We start from the raw sequence: 19,356 nt of genomic DNA, 5'->3' as shown, positions 1-19,356 counted from the left end.
GGATCCCGCGTTGCTATGGCTCTGGCGTAGGCTGGTGGCTACAGCTCCGATTCGACCCCTAGCCTGGGAACCTCCATATGCCGCGGGAGCGGCCCAAGAAATAGCAACAACAAAAGAAAAAAAAAAAAGAATGCAGTTTGTTTATATTGTCTATGATCTTTTTTTTTAGATTTTTATTTTTTGTATTGTAGTTTATTTTCAATGTTCTGTCAATTTCTGCTTTGTCTATGCTCTTCTAAGCCACTGTCTATGCCTTTCATGGCAGGAGAGTATGGTGGTCATTAGGAAATACTTGTTCCAAAAAGGGGCCTTGGATTTGACAGCGTGCGATCCAGTCCGGAGACTCCCAGATCTGGTTGCAGCTGCAGCTTTACTAAATGACACAGATCTCCAGCGCAACCCTGGGCTTGGGCCCAGTGCTAACGGTGGCGGGGACTAGGGCCTCAGAATACCGGAGATTCCGTGCAGGGGGTGGGGCCAGAGCACCGGCGAGAGGGAGCGGCGCTGCTCCTAGAGAGGCGCCGCCGCGGCCTGGTGACGCACTTCCGGCAGCGCCCAGGAGCGGTCGGCAGCCGAGGTAAATGCGGGGTGCGGGGGTGCGGGGCTGCGGGGCTGCGGGAGTCGGGGGAGGTGCCTAGCCACTACGCTCTGGGCGCGGTTGGGGTGCTTTTCCACCCTGGGTGGAGGTTGGTCTCGCCTGTCTGGGGTCCTCTTCCTCCTCGCCTCACCTCCTGCTTTGGACCTGGTGGTGATTACGTTCCGTGGAAGGCGAGGTCTGTGTTACTGTCACAGCCACGAAGCTCTGAGCGTTTAGCACTTTAACTGGGGAAGATGCTACTGGCTTTTTGGGAACGTGTTGGAGCCGACAGAGAGTTGAATACTGGCAGGGGTGAAGCGACCTGAGGTGATATCATGTGTCTTGACATGTTGAGGTCGTGCAGGGGCTTTTGCCTGTTTCCGTTTCAAGTATGGCTCACCCAGGCTCGTAACACAGGGTGGTGAATCAGGACGAGTGGGGGAGCAGAAAAAGCAAAGCCCCTCCAGGCCACCCGAGAGCAGAAGGCGGCCGACTTTTGGAGGACACTGTCTCCTGGAGCGGTGTTATTTCCAAAAGGTAACCCGGCCTAACTTATCTTGGGCTGTTGGATGACAGTGATCTGGGAATGATTTCTACAATGAAGAGTGTACGGATTTGCTCGGTTCTAGAATACACCTGAAACAGTTCCACAACTGCTCGTTCATATCCTCATGAAAGCAAGTTTACTAAAATATACTGTAAAATGTTAATGAAAACGTGAAATATGTATTTAAAAAAATACTTTTGGAATGTGGTTGATAGTGTATTCAGAGGAAAATTTGTGGCCTTATAGATTTTGATTTTCAAATAGGAAAGAATACAAATAAATTTAAAAATCATGCAACTTCAAGAGCCTTTGAGTAACAGGCCTTAGAGTGTTTAGTTAAAATACTGTTTTCCAAAGTTACTTAGTTATTTTCTTTCCCATCACTTCAGTGTGGTTATGTTGTAGAGTTAGGCTCATTTGCTGTTTATATTTTTTGGAGGTCATTGCCCCTATCCCATCCTGGATATATACAGTGAATCCTATATATAGAAGATTGCATCTAGCATGGCATTTATGAAGTATAGAAGTAATGTGAGCATCCATTAAACACAACACACCATTAAGAAGGAGAACATCGCCACTGTGTCTGTGTGCACCTTCTCAACCCAACTCCCTCTTACCTGCCCCTAGAGCTAACAACTCTTGAATTTGTGTTAGTCATGGCCTTACCTATTTTTAAAAATAATTTTTATCACATATACATCTATCTGCAAGTAATGTGATTAATTTTGGTTTTGAGCTTTATGAAGATGGCATCATGGTATCTGTAGGCTTCTGGGACTTGCATAACTCATTATGTTCCTAAATTCATCCATGTTTTGTGTGTAGCTGTGAATCATTCATTTTTGCTGCTGAGTAATGTTCCACTGTAAATATGGTATGACAGCTTCTTTGTGTATTCTCGACATATGAGTTTCCAGTTTTTTGTTATTAAAATACTGCTGATAATAATGTGTGTATTGTCTACATATGAGTTTTTTTGTGATATATATATTAAAATTTAATCATGAATACTGAATTTTATCAAACAAGCTTGGCATCCACTGAGAAAGTATGGTTATCTTTCTTTCATTTATTAATGTGGAAAAGTACAGTCTGTATGCTAATAATGAACTTTATTTGGATTCATGGAATGATCCCTCTAAGGCATGATGTGTCATGTTAATGAACTACTGGAGTCTATTCCTCAATATTGAGGATTTTTGCACCAGTATTCATAAATGAGACTGGTCTGTGGTATTTGTGTTAGTGTTGTGCTGACATCATAAAAAAGACTGGGAAACTTACTTTGCTGTTTCCTGCTCCAGTTTAAATTGTGTTAGAATTATTGATTTCTTAAAGATTTGAAAGGATTTGCCCATGATAAATATGGGCTCAGTGTTTAGTGATAGTTCACTTTGTACTGCTCTCTCAGTTTACTTAGGGAAAGGTAATCATGGGTTACAGAGAAAAAAAATCTATATGATAAAATCAGTAGAGTTGATTTATTAGATTCAGATAGATTATATTGTTTTCCATCATAGAATGTTTTCTTTTGAAGCATCCATAGAACATGTTTTAAATGGACGCTGCAGCTACAAAAGTCCCTCAGAAATCTGTAACGCAGAAGTGAATAGATCAAGTTATCTAAACACTATGCAGTAAAGCCAGACAAGAAATTAACAACACACTATCCTTAACAGTTCTTTGTTCAGAGACAGAACACAGTTGCTGACAAGTTGTGAAGTAATAATTAAAACATGAAATATAAAAAGTCTCTGGAATGTGGTAAATAATATATTCAGTAGACTGTTTAAAGGTTTCGACAGCCACGTAGGAAAGAATGAAAATAGGTGAATGAATCATGCAACCTCAGGAAGGTAGAAAAAAGTCTTTTGTAGTCTAGCTTCCCTGCAAAGCAGAACATAGGACAGAAGTTTGTGTGCAGGCAGTTTGTTTGGGAATGTAGTCCCAGGGCAGGGTGAAAGACAAGAGAAGTCTTTTCAAATAGAGAAAGATGGACAGCATATACTAGGATGTATTGTCAGGCTGGCCACACCCCTGAGGTGACTGGTGCCCTGACTTGCAGGATCTTTGAGGAGCCTTAGAATCTTATGGCTATACACGTGGGGGACTAAAGGGAGACATGTTTATCCGTTGACTTCTGTCTGCTGTTGGCCAAGGGTGGCCTTACAGGCATTGACTTTCCTATCTTTCAGAACCCACCAGGTGTCTGAAGATGTCCCACACAGGGCAGAGAAGCCTCAGGGCAGGAGCCACACCTGTGTGGTGTAGACCCATTGGTTGGTTGTAGTTGCTTAAAGCTGGTCAAAGCCTCGAACTGGACTGAGTGTACAAGAGGATTTGGGGAGGTGCATAAGGTGTCTTACAGAGCTAAAGAGACAGATGTAAAAAGCAGAACTTAATGAATTAAAAACAAATAGAAAAGGGAGTGGTGTTCTAAATAAATAGAAAGGCTGGTGGTTCTTTGAAAATCAAACAACATTAACCGTAGAGAAATCATAGTTGAGCCTAACTTTATTAATCTGCTTGGGCTACCCTAACAAAATACCATAAACTGTCCGGCTTAAACAATAGAAACTTAGTTCTCACGGTTCTGGAGGCTGGGAGTCCAAGCTCAAAGTATCAGACAATTCAGTTTTTAGTGAGGGTTCTCAGGCTGCAGGTGGCTTCCTTCTCACTGTGTCCTCACATGGCAGAGAGAGCTCTGGAGTTTCTTCCTCTTCTTATTAGGACACCAGCCCTATCAGATTATGACCTTGTTTAACCTTATTACCTCTTCATGAGTCCTATCTCCAGATATAGTCACACTGAAATTTAGGGCTTCAGCATACAAATTTTGGGGGGATGTAATCAGTCCAATATTAACTAAGGCTATAGGGTCTTGAAAGCATATATATTCAAAAGAAGTAGGAAAAGCAAAGGAGCTCCAGATAGGGAGGAAATGAAAAAAGTCATGAGCCAGTGTTTTCCATAACTATGTGCAAGTTGAAATTCTGGAAGACACATACTTTTAGAAAAAATTAAAATTTCAAGATTGATTTTGGGAGCAGTAAAAATCAGAAAATAACCAGTCTATGTGGCTTTGAATATAATGGACAAAGAGTGCTGCGTCATGGGATTCTAGATGCTATAGTAATCCTCCCTCTCAGGCTGCTGAGGCCTTGGCTTCTTTGCCCTTAGAATGTTGGAAGGCACGAGGAGCCAGCCTCATGCTTCTTGTGGCCCAGCTTCCTCAAGGTAAGCCTGGGCCATGCAGGAGGCCGACCTCCCAACCTCTACAGGTATCCGGACTCCTGAGGACACTCAGCTGTGTGAGCCTGGGCAGGATGGGAGGGGGCAGCTGCCCCTTCTCCGGGAACTGCCTCCCTGGGACCTGACTCCAAGTCCTCTGTGTTGGGGCTGCAGCCCCTCCAGCCTGGCTTCTCTGACAGTATCACAGAAGGTGATGCTTCTTTAGAGGAAGAGAATAAGCCCAGGATCTTGGGACTGTTCTGTCCCTTGGGCTGAATTGTTGCTACCTGAGTCTTGGTTTTATTAACCTTTAGGCTCTGCCTACATTTCATTTTTTTTTTTTGCCTTTTCTAGGGCTGCTCCCATGGCATATGGAGGTTCCCAGGCTAGGTGTCCAATCGGAGCTGTAGCCACTGGCCTACGCCGAAGCCACAGCAACGCAGGATCTGAGCCGCGTCTGCAACCTACACCACAGCTCACGGCAACGCCGGATCCTTAACCTACTGAGCAAGGGCAGGGACCGAACCCGCAACCTCATGGTTCCTAGTCGGATTTGTTAACCACTGCGCCACGACGGGAACTCCTGCCTACATTTCTTATATACACTCTTCTGTGTGTATGATGTGTCAGAATTATAAAATTCTAGGGTGCCTGGCAGTGAGCATCAATGTCATGGCTAGGAGGAGCCCTGGGTGCAGAGCCAGTGAACAGATCTCTCCCTTCGTTCCATGGCAGCTCCTGCTCGCACTTTCGTGTGGGTGCTGGCCACCTGTGTCTCAATCTTCTGCGAGGGGCTGTATTGTTCCTGGTGGGGTGGCTTGTCTCACACTTGTCTCCCTGTTTTTCCTCAGCACCACTGCTTCTCTCGGAGGGAGACCAGGTGCTGGCAGCCATGCTCCTGACAGCCTGGCTCCAGGTGAGCTGTGAGTCCTTCAACTCTACCTGGGCAGTTTCACATTGATGAAAACTGGGAAGCGAAGCCGATGAGCCTTGCGATGAGAGCTGGAGCTTCTGCCTGCCAGAATGGAGCTTGTGGGAAGAGCGGTGATGTGGAGGGACGGAGGCCAGACACCAGGACAGCCAAGGTCAAGGCAGCAGGAGGGTGTGCCTGATAGACAAGTGTAGTGTCGTGCACACCAGTGTACCTTGCTCCCCCGGTAGAGGGCTCTGGTGAATGATAGACAGGGAAGCTGCCCATGAGAGGAGGAGGATGGCAGAGAGCTAGGATTCCAGGGAGGGACTGTAGATGAAGAGGAATAGCAGGACTAGATCCAAATAGAAGATGAGCGTGCCTCTGATTCTGGGGAAAGGTGAGGATGAGCAGAGTGGGGTCAATGGAGGGAAAGAAGACAGGAAGTCCTGTGGACAGGATGTCTCATTGTGTCCTGGAGATGCTTTCAGGGCTTGGGGTGTAGTGGGCAAACTTTAGGTCTCTGATAAGAACTCTGGATCCTCTCCCCAGAAAAAGAAACATGCGAACCACATTTTCCATACGATTTCAGGGACTTCATGGACCTCCATGGACTACCTCATAGTCACAGTAACTCCAGTGACACCATTTGAGGCTTAGTGTGCTGCGGGCACCATACTGAGCACTTGACATACTCCCACATATCTCTCTGGGAGATAGGTGCTGTGTTGTATTCATTCTGCTACAAATGAAAGGCGCAAGGGAGTTGGATGACTTATCCAAGGTCACTCAGTCATTGCGTGAGTCTTAACTGTTCAGCCCTGTGACACATGGGGAGCAAATTAAGTTAACGTCGTCAGATTTATGATGTCTTTTGTAGGGAATAATTTTCAGGGGAGATTTGAAAGCAAGGTGGCCACCTCAGAAAGAGTCCCATTGGTCTAGGTGATGTAGGATTCATTAAGGCAAGTAGCTGCTAACAAAGGGGGTGGCAGTCAATGATACTAGCTGCGGTTTCAATTCAGGAGGAGGCACCAACTGTTGGGGAAAAGGGGGTGGCCAGCAGTGAAGGTGTTTAATTTTGTGTAGAGGAGTTATTAGACTATCCACGTCACACAGTGAGTGACTCACAAAAACACTCTCAAGTGTGCTAGAGTTGTTGATGGGTAGAAGCCAGTACAGTCAAACAAGACAGATGCTGGCAGAGAGGAGTTGAGATTGAGAGACAGATCACTGCCAGACTGTTCGCAGGGTTGTTACCTAAGGCGGAGGTGGGCGGAATGAGGGCAGCCAGAGGTGGCAGTTGCCAGTGGGCAGGGTGGGTGGGGGGGGCTTGCTAACTGTTTAGTGGAGTGATGCAGAGAGCAGCTCAAAGGATGGCTGACTTCCCTTCTTGCCCAAACCTTCTTGGAGAGACAGTGAAGTTGGACAGGATGAGGCTTGAATGGGAGCGGGTAACAAAAAATGCTGGGTTTTCAGCAAGACCCATTTGGAAGCAGATTGGGTTGCCGGCTCTCACCCCACGCTTTAGCCCCTGCACCCCCAGCCAATCCTGGCAGCACTGGGCTTCCTTGGCTGGAGGTGCAGGAGCAGAAGCTGTACAGCCTGTCCTAGGGGGGTCCATGGCAGAAACCGGGTGGCAAGTGAGGGCTGGATGAGATGGAAGCCGTGGCTGTTGTTTGGGGGTGCCTTGAGGTTTGAGGGTGAGGGCGAGGTGTGTCATCCTGGACACAGAAGGCAAGAGCTCAAGGGAGGGAATGGGAAAGCATGTGTGTTGGTCTGGAGCTGCCTCTGCCAGTGAGGTCGGCGTGGCGTACCTGAAAGAAGGCAGTTGCATTAGGGGTAGCTGGTCATGGGAATTTTTTTTCTTTCATCTCAACTTATATCATCCTTTGTAAGTGTGAATTATGGCATGAGGTTTCTCTGCTGTGAGAGAAATCAGGTATTCCATGGTTTACTTTCCAGGTGTTTTTCTGAACTCTTTCCCCTTGTTGTTAATTTTGTGCTCTCCACAAGCCCCTCCCTAAGCCCTCATACTGCCCTCTGCCCCTCACTTAGGGCCTGAGCCATGGAATTGGCCCTAGGGCAGCAGGAAACTGTTGTTTCAGAAGTTGGTGACCTTCGAGGACGTGGCTGTGTACTTCACCCAGACGGAGTGGGACGGCCTGTCCCCTGCACAGAGGGCCCTGTACAGGGATGTGATGCTGGAGAATTATGGGAATGTGGCCTCCCTGGGTAAGACCTCTCTCCCCCTGGGACTCAGACTCTGTTGCTTGGTGCTCCCTGGCTTCCTTCCCCCTTATTGGTTGAGATGGGGCCTCTGGTAATTTTTTACTGAGTAGGAACTTGCAGGGGTTGATGCCCATTCTCCTAGACCTGGGGTCGCTAGGAACGGTGAACCCCAAGCCCTTTTGGGGGCCCAGTATAGGACTTTGCTGGGACTGGTGCGCACTCTTGAGCCATCCTATGGAGGCTGTGTTTTGAACATGGTGTAGATGAAAATAACTTACCGTTCTAAGCATTACCTTTAGGTTCCCTCTCTTACCTGCATCTCTTGAGTTTTTCCAAGGGTCTCTGTGTCCTTTGAATGTTTTGGGCAGTGGACAAAAAATGGTATCCCTTTAGGCAGAATCTCCCTGTTTGCCCTGCATGAAGTCTCAGGCTGGGCCCTTCCGAACTTCTCTCACATCTTCTCAAGCCTCTTCCTCCCACCCCCACCTGACGCTACACATATATCTTCCTGCCTCCCCCCCCCAACTTTCCCATAGTTCTTAGGCAAGGACCCCCTGGGGTTCCTTCCTTCCCTTCCCATTTCTGACACAAACTGAGAAGAGGTTTAGGAAATCATCTGTGGGAGATTATCCACCTGTCTTTCTTATTTCCTTTCGCCCAAACAGGATTTCCTCTTCTCAAGCCTGCTGTGATTGCACAACTGGAGGGAGGAGTTGAGCTGGGGGGCCCATCTCCACTGGCCTCTGGAACAGGCTCAGGCCCCGAGGACCTCTGGACTGGTAAGGGAGGCACATGTTGCCCATTATGCTGCAGAGTTTAGCTCTTTAGGAAGGAAGTCAACTTTAGCAACTTACAGACATGCCACACATATTGGCCAATGTACAAAGTAACATTTAAATAAATTCTGATGATTTCTAGAGATAGGTACAATTGAGACCTTTCTATTTTCATAGTTTGCTATTTCTAATTCCTAGAACAGATCTTTTTTCAAATGCGTCATTCTCATTCTTTTCCATCTTTTTTAAAGATTTTTATTTTTTCGGAATTCCCGTCATGGCTCGGTGGTTAATGAATCTGACTAGGAACCATGAGGTTGCAGGTTCGTTCCCTGGCCTTGCTCAGTGGGTTAAGAATCCGGCGTTGCCGTGAGCTGTGGTGTAGGTTGCAGACGCGGCTCAGATTCCACGTTGCTGTGGTTCTGGTGTAGGCTGGTAGCTACAGCTCTGATTGGATCCCTAGCCTGGGAACCTCCATATGCCATGGGTGCAGCCCTAAAAAAGACAAAAAGATAAAAAAAAGATTTTTATTTTTTCTACTATAGTTGATTTGCAATGTTCTGTCAAGGTTTCTGCTGTATAGCAACGTGACCCAGTTATACATACATATGCGCGCACACACACACACGCGCGCGCGCGCACACATGTGCACACACATATATACACATTCTTGTTCTCACATTAATCTCCATCCTGTTCCCTCAGAAGTGACTAGATATAGTTCCGTGTGCTATACAGCAGGATCTTATTGCTTATCCACTCCAAGTGCAGTAGTTTGCATCTTTTAACCCCAGACTCCCAGTCCATTCCACTCCCTCCCCCTCCCCTTTGGTAATTCTTTTCAATCTTAATTTTGGAATTCTACCTTTCTTAGACAAAATGAATGGATTCAGTACTCTTCTGGGTCCTTTCTATTTTCTAGCAGTCTCTACTTGATGTGAAGGATACAGAATTAACAGCCTTTTTTGTTTGTTTGTTTTGTCTTTTTGTCTATTTAGGACCACACCCACGGCATATGGGGGTTCCCAGGCCAGGGGTCCAATTGGAGCTGTATTGGCTGGCCTATGCCAGAGCCACAGCAACTCGTGATTCAGGCTGAGTCTGCGACCTACACCACAGCACACGGCAACGTCGGATCCTTAGTCTCCTAAGCAAGGCCAGGGACTGAACTCGCATCCTCACGGATTCTGGTTGGGTTCGTTAACCACTGAGCCAAGACAGGAACTCCTAACAGTCATTTTAACTAGACTGTGGAGTAGACTTTTTGAAGTCCAGTCCCAACTTGCTATTTCCTACTGTGTGACTTTGAGCAGGTCACTTATTTGCATTCTCTAAATATCAGTGTTCTCGGAGTTCCCTTTGTGGCTTAGTGGTTAACAAATCCGACTAAGAACCATGAGATTGCAGGTTTGATCTCTGGCCTTGCTCAGCGGGTTAAGGATCTGGTAGCTGTGAGCTGTGGTGTAGGTTGCACATGCGGCTCAGATCCCGAGTTGCTGTGGCTCTGGCATAGGCTTGGCAGCTACAGCTCCGATTAGGCCCCTAGCCTGGGAACCTCCATGTGCTGCAGGTATGGCCCTAGAAAAGATAAAATAAATAAATAAATAAATATCAGTGTTCTTGTTCTTGAAAATGGAATAACAGTAATAAAATGAGGTCATAGTGCTATTCTTGTGGGTTGATAATTAAATGAGATAACATATACCAAGTACCTGGCCTGTAATGTGTGCTGAGTTAAGTGTTATTAGGAGTTCCCATTGTAGCTCAGTGGGTTAAGAACCCAACATATACTCCTTGAAGATGCAGATTTGATCCCTGGCCTCCCTCAGTGGGTTAAGGATTCACTGCTGCTGCAAGCTGCAGCATGGATCATAGATGTGGCTCAGATCTGGTGTTGCTGTGGCTGTGGCATAGGCTCCAGCTACAGCTCTGATTGTACCCTTAGCCTGGGAACTTCCATATGCCCACAGGTGCAGTCACAAAAAGAAAAAAAATTATTATTTTATTACTAATTTTGAGGAGAAAACTGTATACAATAAGCTGTAGGAAATAAGGTGGAAAGGAGGAAGTAATGCTATCAGTTCAGTGCTTCTCAAATGATGAGCAAACACATCACCTGGGTGTCTTGTAGATGCACATATTGTCATTCAGTTAGTTTGAGGCAGGGCCAAGAGTGCATTTTTTGTCAAGTTCCCAGGTAATGCCAGTGCTTCTGGTTCCCATACCACACTTGAAGTAGTGAGGTTCTCATTGACTCATTCATAGTAGCTGCCGGGTGATTTCCCATTTTCTGTGAGGGCCAGCTTTATTTCCTGCCTTTGGGGTCCATAAGATTCTCTTGCATTCTTTTGATGAATTAGCTCTCTCTCTCTCTCTTTTTTTTTTTTTTTTTTTGCTTTTTAGGGCTTCACCCTCAGCATATGGAAGTTCCCAGGCTAGGGGTCAAATCAGAGCTACAGCTTCCAGCCTATGCCACAGACACAGCAACTCGGGATCCGAGCCGTGTCTGTGACCTACACTAGAGCTTATGGCAGTGCTGGATCCCCGGCCCACTAAGCAAGGCCAGGACTTGAACCCACATCCTCATGGATACTAGTTGGTTTTGTTTCCACTGAGCCGCAACGGGAAGTCCAAATCATCCTTTTTTTAAAAAAAGTGGTTTCAGTGGATTTTTTGTTCCTTGTGACCATTCAACCACATGTTCACTGACCAAGGAAGACATGTTTTAGAAATGGAAAGTTTAAAGTGCTTGACAGATAGAGGGAGAAGAAAGTGATATTGGAAACTTCTTAGTCAAAAAAGTCTGGATTTCATTTTATAAGCAGCAGACAGTCCTGAAGTCTTTGATCTCAGCTGAGGATAGAAACATTCATCTAGTCAGTGTGCATAGGTTAATTAGAGTAAGGAATCAAATGGATGCTAGGCAGGCAGAAGGGAAAATCATAGGGCACAAGACCCATGTCAGCAGAGTTGATTTAAAAAAACAAAAACAGGAGTTCCCGTCGTGGTGCAGTGGTTAACGAATCTGACTAGGAACCATGAGGTTGTGGGTTCGGTCCCTGCCCTTGCTCAGTGGGTTAACGATCCGGCGTTGCCGTGAGCTGTGGTGTAGGTTGCAGACGCGGCTCGGATCCCATGTTGCTGTGGCTCTGGTGTAGGCCTGTGGCTACAGCTCCGATTCGACCCCTAGCCTGGGAACCTCCATATGCCGCGGGAGCGGCCCAAGAAATAGCAAAAAGACAAAAAAAAAAAAAAAAAAAACCTTTCTCAGAAGCCCTACCTAGTGACTTCTACTAAAATCTCACTTGTTGGAACTGTGTCATCTGGATCCCCATTGCAAGAAAGGGTAGAAAATGTAGTTTTTAGCTGCAATTCTTATTACAACTTCATAAAAAATGGAGGATGTGCTAGTAAGGAAGAGAGAATGGATATTGGTTAAACAACCAGCAGCATATGCTGCACCATGGGATATGTAGATAGAAGGTCACTGGTGTAGAAAAATTGGCAAAGAATATGAGTGAGTGAGGTAGGAAAGCTCTGTGCCAGGGGACCCAGAATATTCATGTTCAAGTATCAGAACAGGCTGAAAATTCCTTGCTCTTTGGGAAAACGTGCTAATTTAATTAAAGCTTACTTCTGCATTGAGTCCTGTTTTCTTGAGATCCTAACGACTTCACAATCCTTGACTGTTTTAGGGGGATTCCAAGATTTTTTTGTCAGTACCCTGATCGTCTCTCTTTGGCAGGGTCTGTGATGTCTTATTACACTCACTGTTGAGAGAAGAAGCAATAGGGTTAGGTAAGACAGCTCCTTAAAGGACATTTCTGCCAGATTTCCCTGTGGGAAGAAAAAGATGACCCGGGATTACTGTCTTTGCTTTGTGGATTCAAACCAGTTTTATTTTGAAGCAGTGAAACAGACTGACATAGCAGATCAGTGATTGCCCAGGGTTGGGAGGTGGGAATAGCAAATGACTAGAAGAAAGAAACTTGGGGGTGATGGGAGCATTCTAAAACTGGAGTGAGGTGATGCTTGCACAACTGTATAAATTTAGTAAAAATCACCGAACATTTCAGTAATACAGAAATTTATAGCTTAGTAATGCTGCTTCAGATTCAGAAATGTAGCTTTTGTAAAAACAAAATTCAGCTGTAAACATAAGATTTGTCCTTTTTACTGTATGCATGTTTTCCTTTGATAAAAACTTTTATCCAAAAAAAAAAAATATATATATATGTGGAGTTCCCACTGTGGTGCAGCAGGTTAAGGATCTGGCATTGTCTGTGCTGCAGCAAGATCCCTGGTTTGATCCCTGGTCCAGAAACTTCCATATGCCTTGAGGGCAGCTGAAAAAAACCAAACGCACACACAGATACACACGCAAGAATATAAATAGGAATTCCTGTCATGGCTCAGTGGAAACAAATCTGACTAGTATCCATGAAGACGCAGGTTCAATCCCTAGCCTTGCTCAGTGGGTTAAGGATCTGTCATTGACTTGAGCTGTGGTGTAGGTCTCTGGGTTAAGAATCTGTCATTGCCTTGAGCTGTGGTGTAGTCTCAGTAGGTCTCAGTAGGTCTGGCGTTGATGTGGCTGCATAGAAAGTATGATTTTTTTAACTATCAGTTAAAAAATTATATTAACCATTAGTATAGTTATTATACTAATTATACTAACAGTTAACTAATTATACTACTTAGTTATTAATTTTTAAATTAATTATTAATTATTTTAAATTTTAAATTAAAGCATAGTTGATTTAGATTGCAGAAGTATAAATTTTAATCAATGGGAAAAATGTTCACCCTTAGTAGAAACCATTGAGGGAGTTCCTGTATGGTGCAGTAGAAACAAATTCAGCTAGTATCCATGAGAATGCAGGTTCTATCCCTGGCCTCACTCAGTGGGTTTGGGATTTGGTATTGCCTCGAGCCATGTTGTAGGTCGCAGACATGGCTCAGATCTTCATTGCTGTGGCTGTGGCATAGTCCAGCAGCTGCAGTTATGATTCATCTCCTAGCCTGGGAACTTCCATATGCCACAGTGCAGCCCTAAAAAGAAAAAACAAAAACGAAAACAACAACAAAAAAAAGGTAAGAGAAAACAAAAAAACCCAGTGAAATGCAGATTAAAACAGTGAGAGATGTTTCACCTATCAGAACAATGATATTATAGTAAGTTATGGTGAAAGTACAGCAAAGCAGGTATAGACTTCTGGAGGTGAATGAAATAGGTCATCTTTCTAGAAAGTACCTTAGCAATACATATCAAGCCTTTTAAAGTTTGTACTTGGTAACCTGCATATTCCCTTATCTAGGGCAGTATCCTAATAATCAGAGATATAGATGAAGATATAGATATAGATATGTGTAAAAATTCATCATAATTTTATATAATAACAAAATATTGGACACAGCCTGAATTTTCAGTACAGGGAGAATGGTAAATTAAGATCACTGCAGGATGGAATATTGTTTAGCAATTAAAAAGTACATTTTTACAAGAGTTCCCATTGTGGCTCAGCAGTAATGAGCCCAACTAGTATCCATGAGGATGCGGGTTTGATCCCTGGCCTCCCTCCATGGGTAAAGTATTGGGCGTTGACGTGAACTGTGGTGTAGGTTGCACATGTGGCATGTGGCTCAGATCTGGTGTTGCCATGACTGTGGCATAGGCTGGCAGCTGCAGCTCTGATCTGACCCCTAGCCTGAGAACTTCCATCTGCCTCAGGTGCAGCCCTAAAATGGAAAAAAAAAAAAAAAGTAATTTTTACAGGATATCTAAAGGCATTAGAAAATTATCATCATGACTATTAAGGAAGAAAAACATTTTTACCTTTGAAAAGGTAACGCATGTACGATTTTAGGAAAGTGATTGTGCAGGGGATACAAACTACTGCTAATCTTCTGATTTTAGGCTTTGTATTGCAAGTAATTTGAAATTTTTTCTTTAAGTCTCATACTACAGATTAATTATTTTTATAATCAGGAAAAGATCAACAGTATTTTGATAGTGGTTACTAGAGAAATCCAGGTTATTTGTGTCCATTGAGGGCGATTATAGTGAACAGTACTGGGGTAGGAGGCATATTACATATGGCTGAGGAGAGATGAGTGATGAAAAAATAGGTGCAGCATTTTGAGCCAATTTTAAGAAATTTATGAACAAATGCAGAGACCACTAGTTCTACTGGGACTATGGGAATTAAGAAAGACTAATGAGATCGTGGAAGGAATTTTAGGGAGTGACCAACTATAGGATCGAGGGAAGAGGTAGAAGGTAAAGCAAAGAGAATGCAGCAGTGTTCTGGAGGAGGTGGAAAGAGATGGGAACAAAGTGATCAAATGGGCCTAAACAAAGTCTTTCTGAAATAGAGAAAAAAGTTTGAAAGCCCAGAGTCTCAGTTCTAAGAAATAAGATCTGTTCCCATTTGCCTCTTTGTACTGGTAGCACCTGTCATCCCTTGTTGCCACATGTTGTTGGATTCTCTGCCTTTTCCTTCTTAAAGAATTTCCTTTTTCCTTTAACAAACTTCAAGCTGTAGTAAAGTATGGTGTGATGGAAAGAACACTGATATGGTGGATAGACCTAGAATTTTGTCCCACTGCTGTAACTTTTAACCTTCTTATTATTGGTGTTTGGTTTAGAGACTGGTGATCTTTTAAAATCATTACTTTAAAATTTGTAATATCAGCATATGCTCATAACAGTAAAGAAAGTGTAGAAAGTGGGAGTAAGGGGGACATCTCCCAAACTTCCTGTGCTAGTTTGCTCAGTTTCTTGTGTGTACTTGCAGTAGTTTTCTAGGCATTTTCAAATATTTCTGTGTTAGCCCTTTTTACTTTCCTTTACACAAATGAAAGATACTCTACATACCACTTCTCAACTTGCTTTACTACTTAACAGTGTATCTTTGACGTCTTTTCATGTCAGCACACATAGAATTATTTTATTTATTTTTTCTTTCTTTCTTTCTTTCTTGGCCTCCACCACAACATGTGGACGTTCCTGGGCCAGAGATCAAACCCATGCCTTAGCAGCAACCCAAGCCACTGCAGTGACAATGCCAGATCCTTAATCGACTGTTTCACAAGGGACCTCCCACCACTTATTTTATTTTCTAACAGCTACATGTTATTCCACCTTATTGGTTAACCTTACATTCAAATATAGTCTGGTGATTTTAAAGAGCCCCTTGATTATTATGATCCTTTATCCTATTACAGTTCTTTTTTTCTAACATGGTGCTTACATGGTATTTTGTGTTTTCTGTTTTTTATACTAGATATTGAGATCCAGACTGACAATAATTTGACAGAGGACATGTATGAAGAAAAACATAATACATCATTTGAACTTCAAAGGGACTTTTCCCAGGAAACAGACTTTTCAGAAGTCTTTATTCTAGAGAAACACCAGGAAGTCCATTCAGTAGGAAGTATGAAGAAAGAAAACAGTGATGTTGATGGGACAGTTGAAGACAATACAGGCCCCATGGAGGAGTGTTTCTTTACTCAAAGTCCAAATTTGGATAAATGTCATATCATCTTTACTGGGGAGCAACCCCCTGAGTGTAAAGGATTCAAGAAAGTCTTCAGCTTTGACACAAAACTTACGCAGCATGAAATAATTAATTTCAAGGAAAGACCTTTCAAGTGTGAAAAATTAATGGAAACTTTTAGGAGTAACTCTCAGCTTAATCAGGATCAATATAGCTACACTAAGGAAAAGCCCTATCAGTGTAAGGAGTGTGGCAAAGCCTTTAGTGTTAATGCAAAATTAATTTGGCATCAAAGACTTCACAGTGGGGAGAAGCCCTTCAAATGTGTGGAGTGTGGGAAAAGCTTCAGTTATAGTTCCCATTACATCACACATCAGACAATCCACAGTGGGGAGAAGCCATATCAGTGTAAGGTGTGTGGTAAAGCCTTCAGTGTTAATGGGAGTCTAAGTAGGCATCAGAGAATCCATACAGGAGAGAAGCCCTATCAGTGCAAGGAGTGTGGGAATGGTTTTAGCTGCAGTTCTGCATATATCACCCACCAGAGAGTCCATACTGGAGAGAAACCTTATGCATGTAATGACTGTGGGAAAGCTTTCAATGTTAATGCAAAATTAATTCAACATCAGAGAATCCACACTGGAGAGAAACCTTATGAATGTAATGAGTGTGGGAAAGGCTTCAGGTGCAGCTCCCAGCTTAGGCAGCATCAGAGCATCCACACTGGAGTGAGGCCCTATCAGTGTAAGGAGTGTGGAAAAGCCTTTAGTAATAATGCAAAACTCATACAGCATCAAAGAATTCACACAGGGGAGAAACCCTATGAGTGTACTGAATGTGGAAAAGCCTTTAGTGTCAAAGGGAAGTTAATCCAGCACCAGAGAATCCACACAGGCGAGAAACCCTATGACTGTAAAGAATGTGGGAAAGCTTTTAGGTGTAATGCCCAGCTTCGGCAACACTTGAGAATCCACACTGGGGAGAAGCCATATGAATGTAATGAATGTGGAAAGGCCTTCAACGTTAATGCAAAACTAATGCAGCATCAGAGGATTCACACTGGGGAGAAACCTTTTGAATGTAATGAGTGTGGGAAATGCTTTACTTCTAAAAGAAACCTACTTGATCATCACCGAATCCACACTGGAGAAAAGCCTTATCAATGTAAGGAATGTGGGAAAGCCTTTAGCATCAATGCCAAACTAACTAGGCACCAGAGAATACACACTGGGGAGAAACCTTTCAAATGCATGGAATGTGAGAAAGCATTTAGCTGTAGTTCTGACTATATTGTGCATCAGAGAATTCATACTGGAGAGAAACCCTTTCAATGTAAGGAGTGTGGAAAAGCTTTCCATGTTAATGCCCATTTAATTCGGCATCAGAGAAGCCACACTGGAGAGAAACCGTTCAGATGTGTGGAGTGTGGCAAAGGCTTCAGCTATAGTTCTGACTGTATTATACATCAGACTGTCCATACGTGGAAGAAACCTTATGTGTGTAATGTGTGTGGGAAAGCCTTCAGATTTGGCTTCCAACTTAGTCAGCATCAGAGTGTCCATAGTGAAGGAAAATCCTAATGAGAAGGATGTAGAAAACTGAAGGTTAATGCTGAATTGGATTAAGTATCCTCGGATTCTCTTAGGGTGAAAAACCCTGAAAAGGAAATGAATATGGCAGAGTCTTCACAAGAAAACAAATCCTTTCCATTTGATTCAATATAAAATTAGGAATAATGACCAATTTAAAAATAACAGGAAAATAAATAGTTTGTATAACCAAGAGAAAATAAATTGAAAGAAAATATTCCATACTCAACAGCATCAAGAAAAGTCAGTTTTCTAGGTATAGATTTAATTATTATGTGGGGCCTATGTGGAGAAGTAATAAATCTCCACTGTGGGCCACAAAAGAAAAGTTAAATAAATGTGGGGCAGGGGGTAGATAGAGCTATGATACCACGTTTGTTTGTTCTTTTTTGTTTTGTTTTGTTGGGGTTTTTTTTGTTTGTTTGGTTTTTTTTTTTTTTGGCTGTACCCGCCGCATGCTGAAGTTCTTAGACCAGAGATTGAAACCTTGCCATAGCAGTGACAATGTTGGATCCATTAACTGCTGAGCCACAGGGGAACTCCTGATACCTTGTTCTTAAAAACTCAAAGATACTACATATCTAAATTAATTTATTGCCCTTTCATTTTTTACTAGCGTGTATCACTTTTATAAAGAGGAAAAATAAAGATTTCCTTTAAAAGCAAAAAAAAAAGTGTAAATCTTTTTATTTTCATGAAATAGAAAAAATTTTTATAAGCATTAGATATAAGGCTATAGAAACCATGAGGAAAATGTTGATAAGTTGATTTTTCAAAAATATGTATGCTTCTGTTTTAAATAATCCCAAATAAGTTTAAAAGATAAGCACACAAAGCGGAAACACTGTAAAATTTGTAATATAAAAGTGTACTATCTAGGAGTTCCCATCATAACTCAGTGGTAATGAACAAATTCAACTAGTATCCATGAGGATGCAGGTTCGATCCCTGGCCTTGCTCAGTGGGTTGGTGACCTGGCGCTGCAGTGAGCTGAGGTGCAGTTTGTAGATGCAGCTCGGATCCCCATGTTGCTGTGGCTGTGGCGTAGGCTGGCAGCTGTAGCTCCGATTCCACCCTTAGCCTGGGAACTTCCATATGCCGAGGATTCGGCCCTAAAAAGCCAAAAAAAAAAAACAAAAACCAAAAAAAAGTGTAATATCTAATATACAGTGGTCTTTCAATTAAGGGAAATTTAATCTCAATAAAACCCAGCAAATGACAATAGCAAGCAGCTTTTAAAATATCAAAATTGCTAATAAAGATGTTCAGTCTCAGTAGTATCCCAAGGAGTGAAAATTAAAACATGCACACAATCATGTACAGGAAGCCCTCAAACGTCTCTCCCACCGACGAGACATACACACAGACCCTTTCATAGACACAGCATGCCCCACAGACACAGCCCCACAATGCCCCTCTACCCAAACCTGCACTCTGTAGTTCAAACGAGCATGGCTGGGAGGGCTGTCCTGAGTACCTTGAAGGAGCCATTCCTGTCAGAAAGCTAATGACATGGTATAGGACCTCAGCAGAATGTCCAGGGCCATTGTGTAAGTTATCCCCACCATCACCACCCACAGCTCCTGGGAGCTTCTCATTGATGGGGCAGACCTTGGAGTCCCCAAACGAGGGAGCTGGGTCTTTCCCCCTGACCATCTGGCCCTGATCTGGGCAATTCCAGACCACACACTGAGATCCGGAAGTGCCCTGGGCCTTGGGGTCCAAGTCCTTGATTTGCTTGTAGAGAAACTGAAGCCCAGAGATAGATGGTACTCCTCCTGATCAAACAGCAAATCAGTGCCTGAGGTGGTCCCTTACCCAAGCAACAGGAGAGGCCAGAAGGCCGTGGCTCACCCCATCCTTCCTAGATAATGAACAGTTTTGATGTCTCTGGATGTGACAGGGGAGATGAGCACAGGAAGTCCTGCATTCCTCTTACCCAGCAGGGTCTGACAGTTTCTCTGCTCCAGTAGGGCAGGACCAAAGCAG

The 19,356-nt window shown here is 43.6% G+C and overlaps 1 protein-coding gene across 4 annotated transcripts; it reads left to right on the top strand.

The window, feature by feature from the left end:
* The first annotated feature begins 515 nt into the window (after positions 1-515).
* ZNF23 (zinc finger protein 23) lies at positions 516-17,788 on the top strand. 4 transcript variants are annotated; one of them, XM_047791591.1, is made up of 5 exons: positions 516-577; positions 5,210-5,274; positions 7,377-7,503; positions 8,166-8,279; positions 15,563-17,788. In XM_047791591.1, exons 2-5 carry the CDS (start codon positions 5,251-5,253, stop codon positions 17,356-17,358), a joined length of 2,061 nt encoding a protein of 686 aa, XP_047647547.1. In that variant the 5' UTR covers positions 516-577; positions 5,210-5,250; the 3' UTR covers positions 17,359-17,788. The 4 variants fall into 4 exon arrangements, with proteins under 4 accessions (XP_047647547.1, XP_047647544.1, XP_047647543.1 ...); XM_047791588.1 differs by lacking the exon at positions 516-577 and having other exon boundaries at positions 7,327-7,503; XM_047791587.1 differs by lacking the exon at positions 516-577 and having other exon boundaries at positions 5,210-5,443.
* Positions 17,789-19,356: the final 1,568 nt, after the last annotated feature.

This window comes from Phacochoerus africanus, chromosome 8, assembly GCF_016906955.1.
Source record: "Phacochoerus africanus isolate WHEZ1 chromosome 8, ROS_Pafr_v1, whole genome shotgun sequence".
NCBI classification, from domain to species: Eukaryota; Metazoa; Chordata; class Mammalia; order Artiodactyla; family Suidae; genus Phacochoerus; species Phacochoerus africanus.
This window is presented reverse-complemented; position numbering and strand designations above follow the sequence as displayed.

What these genes read in the sequence shown, in the direction of transcription:
- ZNF23 (XM_047791587.1), top strand. Translation starts at nt 5,342, where the DNA reads ATGAGCCTTGCGATGAGAGCTGGAGCTTCTGCCTGCCAGAATGGAGCT. An exon ending in CAGACACCAGGACAGCCAAG is followed by an intron (nt 5,444 to 7,376) that starts GTCAAGGCAGCA and finishes CTGTTGTTTCAG; the next exon opens with AAGTTGGTGACCTTCGAGGA. An exon ending in TGGGAATGTGGCCTCCCTGG is followed by an intron (nt 7,504 to 8,165) that starts GTAAGACCTCTC and finishes TCGCCCAAACAG; the next exon opens with GATTTCCTCTTCTCAAGCCT.